This window comes from Scyliorhinus canicula, chromosome 12 (assembly GCF_902713615.1).
Source record: "Scyliorhinus canicula chromosome 12, sScyCan1.1, whole genome shotgun sequence".
In the NCBI taxonomy this organism is placed as follows: domain Eukaryota; kingdom Metazoa; phylum Chordata; class Chondrichthyes; order Carcharhiniformes; family Scyliorhinidae; genus Scyliorhinus; species Scyliorhinus canicula.
In genome coordinates, this window is record NC_052157.1 from 112,177,813 (window position 1) to 112,190,127 (window position 12,315).

At 40.2% G+C, this 12,315-nt stretch overlaps 1 protein-coding gene across 13 annotated transcripts in view; it reads right to left on the reverse strand.

The window, feature by feature from the left end:
* Positions 1 to 12,315, reverse strand: part of LOC119974673 (general transcription factor II-I-like) — a 195,368-nt gene that overhangs the window by 61,974 nt on the left and 121,079 nt on the right. For 12 of the 13 annotated variants that reach the window (XM_038813765.1, XM_038813764.1, XM_038813763.1 and 9 more), the window contains 2 exons: positions 11,534 to 11,589; positions 7,363 to 7,425 (listed from right to left, as the gene is read on the reverse strand). In XM_038813765.1, coding sequence (XP_038669693.1) covers positions 7,363 to 7,425; positions 11,534 to 11,589 — 119 coding nt within the window. The remainder of the gene's footprint in view (positions 1 to 7,362; positions 7,426 to 11,533; positions 11,590 to 12,315) is intronic. The other variant, XM_038813768.1, reaches the window with a different exon arrangement.

Consider the following 12,315-nt stretch of genomic DNA (forward strand, 5'->3'; position numbering starts at 1 on the left):
CAGAAAATCCAGTCAGAATCAGTAAGGAAAAAATTTAATGTTTATAATAAATTAACAATGCAACATAAGTTTACAAAGTTATGAGTCCGAAAAGGATGGCTGACGTCGATTAATAAATCGAACAGAAAGATGCCTTGCAAGGCAAATCCAGAGACCAGATTCTGCATATTGCAGAGAAAGATAGAACTGCTTTGATAAAACAATCGGAAGCGGACCACTTGGAAGCAATTCTAGTTATAAAGATAAGAAGAGCATGACTGCTACCAGCCATTTCTCAATATAAATTGCAAATGAATTACTAATCGAGGCACATACTCAATTTTCAGCGATGTCTCAAATCACTATGGCTGGGGCCACCTTGCCACTGAAACCTTCTTTCATCTTAGCAGCCAGTCTCCCATCACCTGTTGACAAATTCTGGGACTATGTGGCACTTCACCTCCAACCTTTTGCCATGTGGGGGCCCCCACAAAGAGCAAGGAGCTCCAATAGCATTATTCAAGAGATTGTCAAAGTACACACAACCCTCAACCACAATTCATGGTAATTCATGAAGATGCATGATCTACAGTTTGTAGATGACTGTCATTTCCCATTCTGCAGTAGATTTGCAAGCCACACACAATCTCTTCAATTTTGTATACAGAAACTTGGCCCATCTTTGAATAGTCAAAATAAAAAATTGAAACGGTGGCATGTGGCGCAGCGGTTAGCACTGGGACTACAGTGCTGAGGACCCAGGTTCAAATCCCGGCCCTGGGTCACTGTCCTTGTGGAATTTGCATATTCTCCCCAGGTCTGCGTGGGTTTCACCCCCACAACCCAAAGGTGCAGGTTAGGTGGATTGCCCACACTAAATTGCCCCTTAATTGGAAAGAAAAATAATTGGGTACTCTAAATTTATTAAAAAAAACAACTTGCTTCCATCTACACCTGACCAGCCAAATATTCTACTTCACGCACACGTTGACGGAGACACTCAGAAATATGCTGAGCACTTCCCATACATTGACAGCTACCTCTCTTAAAAGCCCACCACTGGCTGGAGATCCAACACTGGTTCTGCTGCACCAGCTATGTGCAAACTATGGCAACAAGTGCTTGAAAACAAAGACGTCCACAAGTTACCAAAAATCCTAGTGCACAGGGTTTTTCAAGGCCAACTCCACAGGCATTCACGGCAAACCCATGCATAACCAATTTAATTGGGCCAAATACTGCAGGTGGAAGGCTGAAAATGTCTTCCTCACAGGTCTAGTTTTCTCAACTTTCAAATAGCCAAAGTTGTAAACCAGTGGGAGGGCAAAGAAAATACTTCAAAGATACACTGAAGCTTCAGAAATATCAAATCTTGCGCACTTCACTGACTGGGATTTGTTACCAATCATTTGTTTAACATTTTTTTTTAAAATAAAAGAGTACCCAATTATTTTTTTTCCCCAAAAAAGGGGCAATTTAGTGTGGCCAATCCACCTAATCTGCACATCTTTGGGTTGTGGGGTGAAACCCATGCAGACACGGGGAGATTGTGACCCGGGGCTGGGATCGAGCCAGGGTCCTCAGCGCCGTAAGCAGCAGTGCTAATCGCTGCATCACTGTACCGCCCATCGTTACCAATTATTCATAATGGTGACAACGTGTCCATCGACCTGCGTTATGCTTTATGTTGCAATGTTTTAATGAGCAGAGCAGTGATAGAGGTAAAAAGAAAACAAAAGCAAATCCTACACTTTGGATTCGACTGCCTCACAGAACCTCCTGTCCCATGTGCACTTTGGATTCCAATGCCTCACGGAACTTCTTGTCCCATGTGCTCCAATATCTGTGGTCGTGAATCAGCCTGTTCAGCCACGCGAACATCCATAGCAGAAACTTAGAACTAATGTCATCCTCTAATCGAGGGGCAGCTGATGTAACTGTAATTTTCAAAGCTGTCAATAATTTAATGCAAGTTGAGCCAAATAAAGGCGACACAGAGAAACAGAGTTACTATTTTAGGTGCCAATTTCTGTTCATCAGAACTCAGGAGTTCATGTTTAACTGAAAAGTCACTCGATCTAAAAATCTGCTTCTCCCCGCAGATGCTGTCTGATTTGCTGAGTATTCCAGCATGGTTTTCATCGTAGATTTCTAGGATCCACAATATTTCGCTTTTGTAAAGGCTATTTAGGATGGATTCTAAAAGTTGTGATCATAAAATGATTTTCTTTACAAAATGTGGGTACTTAAACTAAGCAGCAAATCCTGTGGAAAGATAAACATGTGTAGCCACAAGATAAAGAAAAGTTCTTCAAAACTGAACTATTGAGACAAGGTGCAAGATTTCCTCTTCTTTGCTCTGACAACCAATAGCATGGCACCTTAAGACAAAATTGCCCAAAAAAATCAAAGCCCGGCACTAATATTCCTACATACTGGATGCATAAAGAATGCAGTAGACTTAAACTGATTGCTACAATTTTCTAGGAAACATTAAGTTCAGGGCCCTTTGATTCGGGCCATTTCAGATATTTCTGCATTTGCAGTGAAAGATTTACTTAGAATTTCAGTTCCAGCAAATTGATGCCATGCGGCCACTGAGGCTTTAAGACAGAGAAGAAAGAATATTTAAGCATGAATGTCAATACATAAAGTTTAGAAAGTTGAATGGTGGTTTTAGATTGTTTTGACTAATTTCTGAAATGTTAAACTAAAGCACACGAAATACAGCAAGTATATTCAAGATGCCATTATTAAACCAAGAAAAGAAAAATAATGAGACGATGTATAAAAGCCTGCATCAGGCATGCCCCAGAGTGGTAAATAGAACTATCCATTACAGCAACTAACTTGCTTCTTGAGGAAGGAGGTCTTTTTTCCTTAAATCCAAGTTTTGAAATCAACAATAAAAGCTTACCAATGATCACTTGAGCAATAGATTACACAAGGTTTACTTGTTAAGTGGCTACGTAATCTTGGCTTTGAAGATCATTCTGCAATTCTTGCACTATATAGCATTACATTCCAAAGTTTTAAGTCAGAAGGGAACTGCTGACAAAGATAATTGACACTGCTGTTGTAAAACCAAAGTTTGTTCTACTTGCACAGTTACGGAGATTATGTTCCCGTGAATTCTCATGAAGGGCAAAATCATGAATGGCAAACATACTTTCCAATGGAAGTAAATGCGATCCCAAAATTTGATTGTTTTTAAGGTGCATAGGCAATTAAAAATGCACTTTTGAGTAAATTAAAGACAATTTTACAGGAGATATTATTTAACAAAGCAAGAACAAGGACTCAGTTTTAATTAAGTACTGTACCTGCACTGTAAAATAATGGTCAGGAGTTACTTGTCTTGTAAATCATGTGCAGTTCCAGGTGACCCATGTGCAGTGCACACTTCCTACTGGGGAAATACACCAGGGAAATCTTGTTTTTTTTTTAATCTTCTAAATGCTGGTTTTTCATTTTTTCAATTCCAGTATTTGCTCAGGTACAACCTTTTACAGCTAGGCAAAGATCTGGGGTCGCAGTGGGCAATCCAGTGTTCAATCACTTTTGTGCGGGTAAACAAATTCAGGAAAGAAGCCACGAAAGGCAGAACTTCACTGTATTCAATTTGGTTCTTCTGATCTATTAGTTATGAGGTCTTCTAGTACAGAGAAAGTTTCCCGTACCTCGGGCCAGAAGCTCCAGGTTCAAGCCCCACTTAAGGATTTGATTATTTTGTTATTGGATGAGTTGATTATCAGTCCGCAAATCCTTCCAATATGCCAATGACAGGTGTTGAGAGTGGCAGTACCTCCTGACCAGACACTGCAGAAGGCAACGGCAAACCACTGCAGTACTTTGCCAAGCATAATCTTGAATCAATCCAATGGAAGGTCATGGTCAACAAGCCCCCCCTAGGGTATGTTACCTAATGGAGGAGGACCTTATTAGAACTGTACTGTTTTAATTATTGATACTGAACTTATATTGCTTTAACTGTTGACACTAAATATTACAAATCTGTAGTGTGGGTGATAAGTGTAATTAAATAATGCAACTGTCTAGCAACACATCTTTGGACCCAACAGTCTTTGATATCCCCGACAAGTTAGAAGTTCAATAGTAATTGAGCCTTCCTGGTGACAGAGTGAAAATGGAATTATAAAAATAGACAATATTGAACCCTCGTCCCATAATTCCCAAATAAATTTCCTCATGTATATTGTTAGAAGAAAGAGACATCCCTGAAGGCTTCCAGCTATGTGCATAACATAGTGGGACTATGACACTGAACTCCCCGAAAACATTTATACCCTAATCATGAACTATCATATATATTTTTTTAACATTTTATTACGGCATTTATGGTTTCATAACAAAAGATGCAAAGACAAATGTAAACATAGTTCAGCACGTAACACACCCCTCCATCTCCCACCATTCCCGCCTAAGCTAGACAAAAATATCCTACACCCTTCCCCCACTTATCGAATCTGCTAACAGAGTTTAGTTTTCTCTGAAGAAGTCGATAAACGGCTGTCACCTCCGAACGAACCCCAACGTTGATACTTTCAGGGCAAACTTAACTTTCTCAAGCCTGAGAAACCCAGCCATGTCGCAAACCCATACATACCCCTGATACCGCCTAAGCTAGACAAAAATATCCTACACCCTTCCCCCACTTATCGAATCTGCTAACAGAGTTTAGTTTTCTCTGAAGAAGTCGATAAACGGCTGTCACCTCCGAACGAACCCCAACGTTGATACTTTCAGGGCAAACTTAACTTTCTCAAGCCTGAGAAACCCAGCCATGTCGCAAACCCATACATACCCCTGATTTTGGGGGCTTCGAGTCTCTCTACGCTAGCAAGATCTGTCTCCAGGCTACCAAGGAGGCAATGGCCAAAACGTCAGATTCTCTCGCCCCCTGGACTCCCGGGTCTTCCGACACTCCAAGAAATCGCCACCTCTGGACTTGGTGCCACCCTCGTTTTTAGCACCATGGACATGACATCCGCAAATCCCTGCCACAATCTCTCAAGCTTCGGACATGCCCAAAACATATGGGCAATGTTTGCGGGCCCTCCTGCATACCTCACACACCTGTCCTCCACCCCAAAAAACCTGCTCATGTGGGAAACTGTCATGCGTACCCGGTGAGCCACCTTGAATTGTATCAGGCTGAGCCTGGCACATGATGAGGACGTATCGACTCTGCTCAGGGCATCCTCCCACAAATCCGCCTCTAACTCCTTTGCCAACTTCATCTTCCGATTTACGCTTTAGCTCATCAATCCGGGTTTCCTCCCACTCCATAAGTTATTTACAGATTTCCGATACCTTCCCCTCGCCCACCCCAGTTCTAGAAACTACCTTGTCCTGTATCCCTAGCAGCGGTAGAAGTGGAAAGGTCAAAACCTGCGTTTGCACAAAATCTCTTACCTGCAGATACTGAAACCCATTCCCTCCCGGCAATTCAAACTCCACTTCCAGATCTTTCAAACAGGGAAAGCTCCCATCAATAAACAAATCCCCCAGCTTCTCAATACTGCTCTCTGCCATCTCTGAAACCCACCTCGGTACAAACCAGTGATTACCACAAATTGTATCCCACACTGAAGCTCCCTCACTCCCATATGCTTCCGCCACTGCCCCCAAACTCTCAGGGCCACCACTGCCACTGGGCTTGTGGAGTACCTGGCCGACGAGAACGGCAGAGGAGCCGTTACCAATGCCCCCAATCTTGTACCCTTACGGAAACCTCCTCCACCCGCTCCCACACCGACCCCTCCTCCACTACCTAATTATGGCTATATTTGCCGCCCAGTAGTATTTCCTAAAGTTTGGCAGCCCCCCGCCCCCAACAATTTACTCATGAACTGTCATATTAAATTATGCAAGTCATTGCTTTCTTGGCAAAAAGCATATTAGCGTAGCTGTTATGTTGTATCATATGCAGTACTTTGAACGGCCAGAGTTGCATACTGATAATAATAATCGCTTATTGTCACAAGTAGGCTTCAATGAAGTTACTGCGAAAAGCCCCTAGTCGCCACATTCCAGCACCTGTTCGGGGAGGCCGGTACGGGAATGTGCGATCAGTGATATAATTATATCCATAATACACTTAACGAGAAAAATATCATCCATGCTGCTCCTCCAAATGGCCCATCTGGATTTTTCACAACACAACAGGTTGGAGGACCCACTTTCAAATAGGGTCTAGTACGTGAGTAAATCCATATATGTAAATATATTTTTTTAAAATATGGGTAAGACTACAAGTTTTGGATTGTGCAGGAAATGAGATGTTATAACACAATGAGCGAAGAACAACAAATTAAAACTTCAAATATGACTCCGGTAACGCCAAAGGGTGAGAATGCAAAACTTAACAGGAAAGAGTTAAATATCGGGCAGATGTGTTAAGTCTATGGTCATGTCAAATGTTTAAGTATAAAAGATACATATAGAGCTCTAACATAAACTAAAATGGAAAATGTTTTGCAAGCATTGTAATAATAAATTCTTTAAATATAGTATTTATTGCAACCTGCTCTTAAAAGGAGAATATACAAAAGAACATTGTCTCTTTAATTCTAAGATGCTGCAATCAGCTTTTGCAAGAGAAAAACATAGATACAGTGGCAAGGTATTCCATGCAGTTTAGCTATGCTTTAATATTAGCACAGTTAATGGGCTCCTTATTTAAACTCAATTTTGAAATGCTTAAAGTAATATGCTTTACCATGGTATCTAGTAGTTGCTGGAATATAAAAGAAGCATGGTGGAAAATAATTACTTTAAACTAAAATCTGCAACAAATCTACTCTGCTGTAGTGAACACCACAACTCAGTGAATATTTAACCAGAGTTAACCGATCACGTGAATCTTTATGGAAAATTTGTAACAAGTGATTTTGAGCTGGAGTTAAGAAAGTATCAAGGACTAAAATGGATGATGAACCTGAATGTAGATTTTAGCTTTAGTTCTGTTGGATCACTTAGTTCAGTTACATTTTATTCCAGGGCAAAGGCTTAGAGATTCCAAACTATGTTAACTTTAGACACTGGTTTCTTCTTCCTGAGGAGGAATGAATAATGTATTATCCAAAACTTGTGGAGCTTATAAAAATATATGCACTAAGTCTATTTCATGTATGTTTATTATATTAGAAACAGACTGATACCACATGCTGTTGGAATTCTTTGGTTCATTTTTTCTAAACACTCCTTTGCGTGTGTTGGTCATTAGTTGTGCACAACGATAGCATTTTTATAATGCACTGCCTTTCTAGTTGCACCAGAAGAAAGTATGACAAGGTTCAGATAATGACATTTTTGTGCTGAAACATGAAAGTGTCATTGATTAAAAACAGTGCGTGGTACCTGAGGCATCAGCAAAAGATGGCATCAGTCTGTCCCTAAAATGATCAGTGTTAGGGTCAGAACCTGCATAAATCAGAAAGTACAATGCAGTAAGGAAAATACAAAATTAAAGCGACACATAGAGCCTGCAAATATAGATGAACCAGCATGGAATATAAAGCTGATACAGGCACAATAGAAAGTTTTTCTGGGCCATTTCAAATGTCAACCTGAAAGATTTTTCAATTGCAAATGCACACGTGTACCTGAAGCAGTAAACAGAACCAGTGACCTGTTTTTGAAACATAGATCCTCTTAGACTCATCAGTGTTGCTATCGTAGAGACATGGAATCATAACTCACTAATTACAGTCCAAAAATAATTTCAAGAAAGTCTGAAATATAACAACATTTTTTAAAACTACTTCACACTCCAACATTTTCTCAACTAGGATAGAGCAAACAATGACAACAATGTATTAAGTTGAGTCAATCAAGTTATAAAGTCATTGTAAGCACAGCGCCACTGGACTGTTGAGGAAGATATGGGCCATTAAAGTCAACATGTATCAACATGAAATAAACACTTGGTAAAGAGCACATTAAAAACAAATTTCCATTATGGAATGGAAGAGGAAGATGGTTAAATAAATTTCCACAACTCCTATGATACTCCAAGTATATAGTCCTTCATTTACTTAAACCTACTTTTAGATGAATAAACGCTTACGATTAGAAGGCTTATGATTAGAACCTCTCGTAAGTCTAATTTACCAATTTGAATATCCAGCTAGCCAGCATACTTACAATCTCAAGAACGTGCATAACTAATTTTTGCAGCATTAAATTGCAATTAATAAATGTACATCAGTTCTTATATTTCTCATGCAAGATTGATTTGTTGAATTAAGTTAAGAATTAAGTCTGTCATACTAAAATGAATTTCAGTATGTTTTACACAGGCAAGTAACTTAACACTTTTACAATGAGAGCTAGATTGAGTATTTGAATGTTGAAATGGGTAGCACAGCTGGAAACAAAACTGAGAAAGAGAATAATGGAGAAACAGATTGAAGGCATTCAGAGTTTACCGTTATACATTTCCAATACTCGTGCATGCCAGCGAATGACAATCAAAAATTAAAAGGCCAAAGTAAACATTAAGAAACGTTACTCACCATTGTTCCCCACCCCAAAATATATCTTTCACACACTTGACTCACAATCCCAGGTAGGTTCATGGACCATGACATTCCAATGTATTTTACTTTTAAAGTAATTCCAATGAATGTCCCTCTGCTAACAGACTTTTCACAATGCAACAGCAAATATAATGAAAGCTCACAGCCACAATTGGTCATTTCGTTCAACTTCCACCCCAATGGACATTGTACAGCAAAATGGTGCATGACTCACTAAAAGACACATGCCCCTGACTGAGGGTGATCAACTCTTAGCCACTTCAATCTTTGAAAATATTACAAAAGTGCTCCTACTTGATCATCCAATCTAGTGAAGCACAATTAAATATATCAGGAGTGTCAAATATCAGGAGCAGTTGCATTTGGAATTCCTCAAAATCTCAAGCTCAGGCAAACGAGTGACACACATCTCCCATTTGCTCAGAAAATGACACAGATTGATGAGAAAATAGTTTTAACATAAATAATTAGCACCAAAAAACTATAGTTACAAATGTCAAATCACACTGCCACATGTGGCAAAAGTGTCAAAATGGCACGGTAGCACATTGGTTAGCACTATTTCTTCACAGCGCCAGGAATCCAGACTCGATTTCCGGCTTGGGTCACTGTCTGTGCGGAGTCCACACGTTCTCCTCGTGTCTGCGTGGGTTTCCTCCGGGTGCTCCGGTTTCCTCTCACAAGTCCCAAAGGATGTGCTGTTAGGTGAATTGGACATTCTGAATTCTCCCTCAGTGTATCCGAACAGGTGGCGGAGTGTGGCGACTAGGGGATTTTCACAGTAACTTCATTGCAGTGTTTTTTAAAATAAATTTAGAATACCCATTTATTTTTTCTCCAATTAAGGGGTAAATTTAGCATGGCCAAGCCACCTAACCTGCACACCTTTGGGTTGTGGGGTGAAACCCACGCAGACATGGGGAGAATGTGCAAACTCCCACGGACAGTGACGCAGGGCCAGGAATCGAACCCGGGTCCTCAGCGCCACAGACCCAGTGCTAACCACTGCATCACATGCCACCCCTATTTCATTGCAGTGTTAATGTAAACCTACTTGTGACACTAATAAATATTATTATGTAATTACTGTTGAAGGAGTCCTTCCTGCTTATTTCCTTTGTGCCCATTTCTTTCATTTTATTATGTTGGCCTATGGACTCATAATTGGGATGTGCCTTTAAACAGAAGACGAAGTTGAAACAGCCTGCTTGCCAGGACGCTGCGTTCTTAGGCTTTGCATTTTGAAGAGGAGAAACCAGACTCTTCGGCACTGGGTAGATCTTGAGAGCCAGCTTTGCAGGAGTTGGCTAAATTGGTTAACTGGCAATCAGTGGGTTGGCTGGGGACAGTATTCTGCCTGGCAACAATCAGTGATTGGTTCCTGTGTTGTGCTTTCTGAGAGAACTTAGCATAAGTGTTTAGATCTTGGAAGCTCTTTACCCCCCCTGCTTGCTGAAAGGAGTGTCTGGCACATCCTTGAAAGTAACTCCGAAATGATGCTGAGTTTGCTGAGAAAGCAGGCAGCCTTGCCAGTGAAAACCATCTCACGCCTAGAAGGAAGTCATACCAAAAGGAAAGCCTGAACTTCAGAAAGCCATTGACTGGAACTCTTCCCAGTGCAAAGATCCTTATCTTATTTTTATTTATAGTTTCTTTCCCTTTCCACCACCCTTTCCCCTCTGTGTTGCGTGATTGTGTATTATATATATATTAATTAGAGAGAGCCGGTGAGTTAGGAAGGGGAGTGGTTGGGATAAAGGGTAGTGGTTGGTTAATTTTTTGTCTGTTTAATTCTGAAATTAATTATAATAAAAGGCTACTTGTGTTTTAAAGTTACAAACCTGGTGATAGTAGTTTACGGAGCTCAACCAAGGAATTTGGGTATTTTAAATAAAATCTAATTCCATCTGTGTTGCTCCAGGTCAAGTGGGGCTGGAATTGACCGCACACTAGCCCACGGTGTCATAACATTGTATTGAGAAATTAGGTGAACCAGGTACAACATGGCTCATAATAATATTATTGATACCCAAAAGTCAACTAATTAGGGAACCAAAGCATTTATAGTTTATGCTGCTCCTCTGATTCAATCAAAGGCAAGAAAAAAGGAAAGGAAAAAGACAAAATAAAGGAACTTCAATTAACATAGTGTTTTCATAGGCACATGTGTCAAAATTGTTTCATAACCAAATTAAATGTCATTAAGTGTGGCCACTGGTGTTTGGATGTAGCAGCTAATTTGCATACACTGTAAAACAACAGATAACAACATCCATCCAGATCTATTTGTCAGCTTAAATACAGCTATGATCGAGGTTACAAAAATATAATGGATTACTAGAATATTTATTTTTCTTCTCCCAACTCTGCTAGCTTACTGCCATCTCCAGTCTGATGTACAGAATATTTAAAATTTTATCAACTTAAGTTATCTAGAAGGCAATGGCAAAACCAGCGCAGAATGTGCTGCAATTTTTGATTCATGACAGGATAGTACTAAAGTAGATGACAGAAGACACTAAGTTGAGCATAAGCCCAAAGAACATGGTGAAAGACCATTTATTTTCCTGTCATTTAGCACTGGGGAGTTGAACTCTTTTACAGTGGTTAGCAAAATGAGGTGGTGATTTAATAGCACCCCAATATGTATAAATTCATACGGTCCTGTCTGCTTCCAGCAGGCACCTCAGTCACCCAAATGCACTCAACAATTAACAATGTAGCCAGCATGATTACAACTGGAAGAGGGAAGCAAGTCAACATATTTTATTTTAAAGGTCCCCTACATAACCCCTACATAATCAAATCTTGAGTTAGACTTGAATATATAACTTACTAACTTAGAAGCAAGAGTGTTACCAATGAGCCATGACTGATGTCAAAAATACAGCATACACCTTGCACAGGAAGGTGCCGATTAAACTCCCTCATCAATATCTGCATTTATTTAGCTTGTACCAGGATAGTATGGAGAGAGAAAAGACTCTTACCTGTTACGTTTAATCGTACATGGGTTTCGCTTTGCTCATTAACCAGTAGTTCTGATCTAGAATAAAAATTGAGTTTGTTAGACTAAATAGAATTAAAGGGAAATTAATTTTCCAATCTTAATTAAAACATTAACTTTAAACCTAACCTTTTTTTACTATTAACCTACAAGTTACATTAACTTCAAAAGGATTTACTTATCAACTCCTCAAAAACATGAGGGGTTTTCAGCTGGTGTTCACTGCAGACGAAAATAGCGACGCTGGCAGAAATTCCTGCAATACCATGGGAATGAGAATCTTGATGGCGAGATCATGTTCTCAGATTTCCCCGCACATCTCACAAGGGACGAAATGATGTTCCTGCCCACGTTTAAATAAATTTAAATGTATTTAAGGGCAGCATGATGGCACAGTGGTTAGGAAGGCTGCCTCACGGCGCCGAGGTCCCAGGTTCGATCCCGGCTCTGTGTCACTGTCCGTTTGGAGTTTGCACATTCTCCCCGCGTTTGCACGGGTTTCACCTCCACAACCCAAAGATGTGCAGGGTAGGTGGATTGGCCATGCTAAATTTCCCCTTAATTGGAAAAAATTAATTGGGTACTCTAAATACTAAAGGGCTTCCCCATCATATATTCCCCCAGGTGGAGAATCGCCCCTTCGCCGATGAGATATCACGTCGACGATGTTTACTGCAACTACTGCAAAACGGGAAGCTGTCGAAGGGAATTCAACAGGGGTGCAAAGGTAAGTATAGTCCCCAGTAGGGTTTTGTGTGTGAGGGG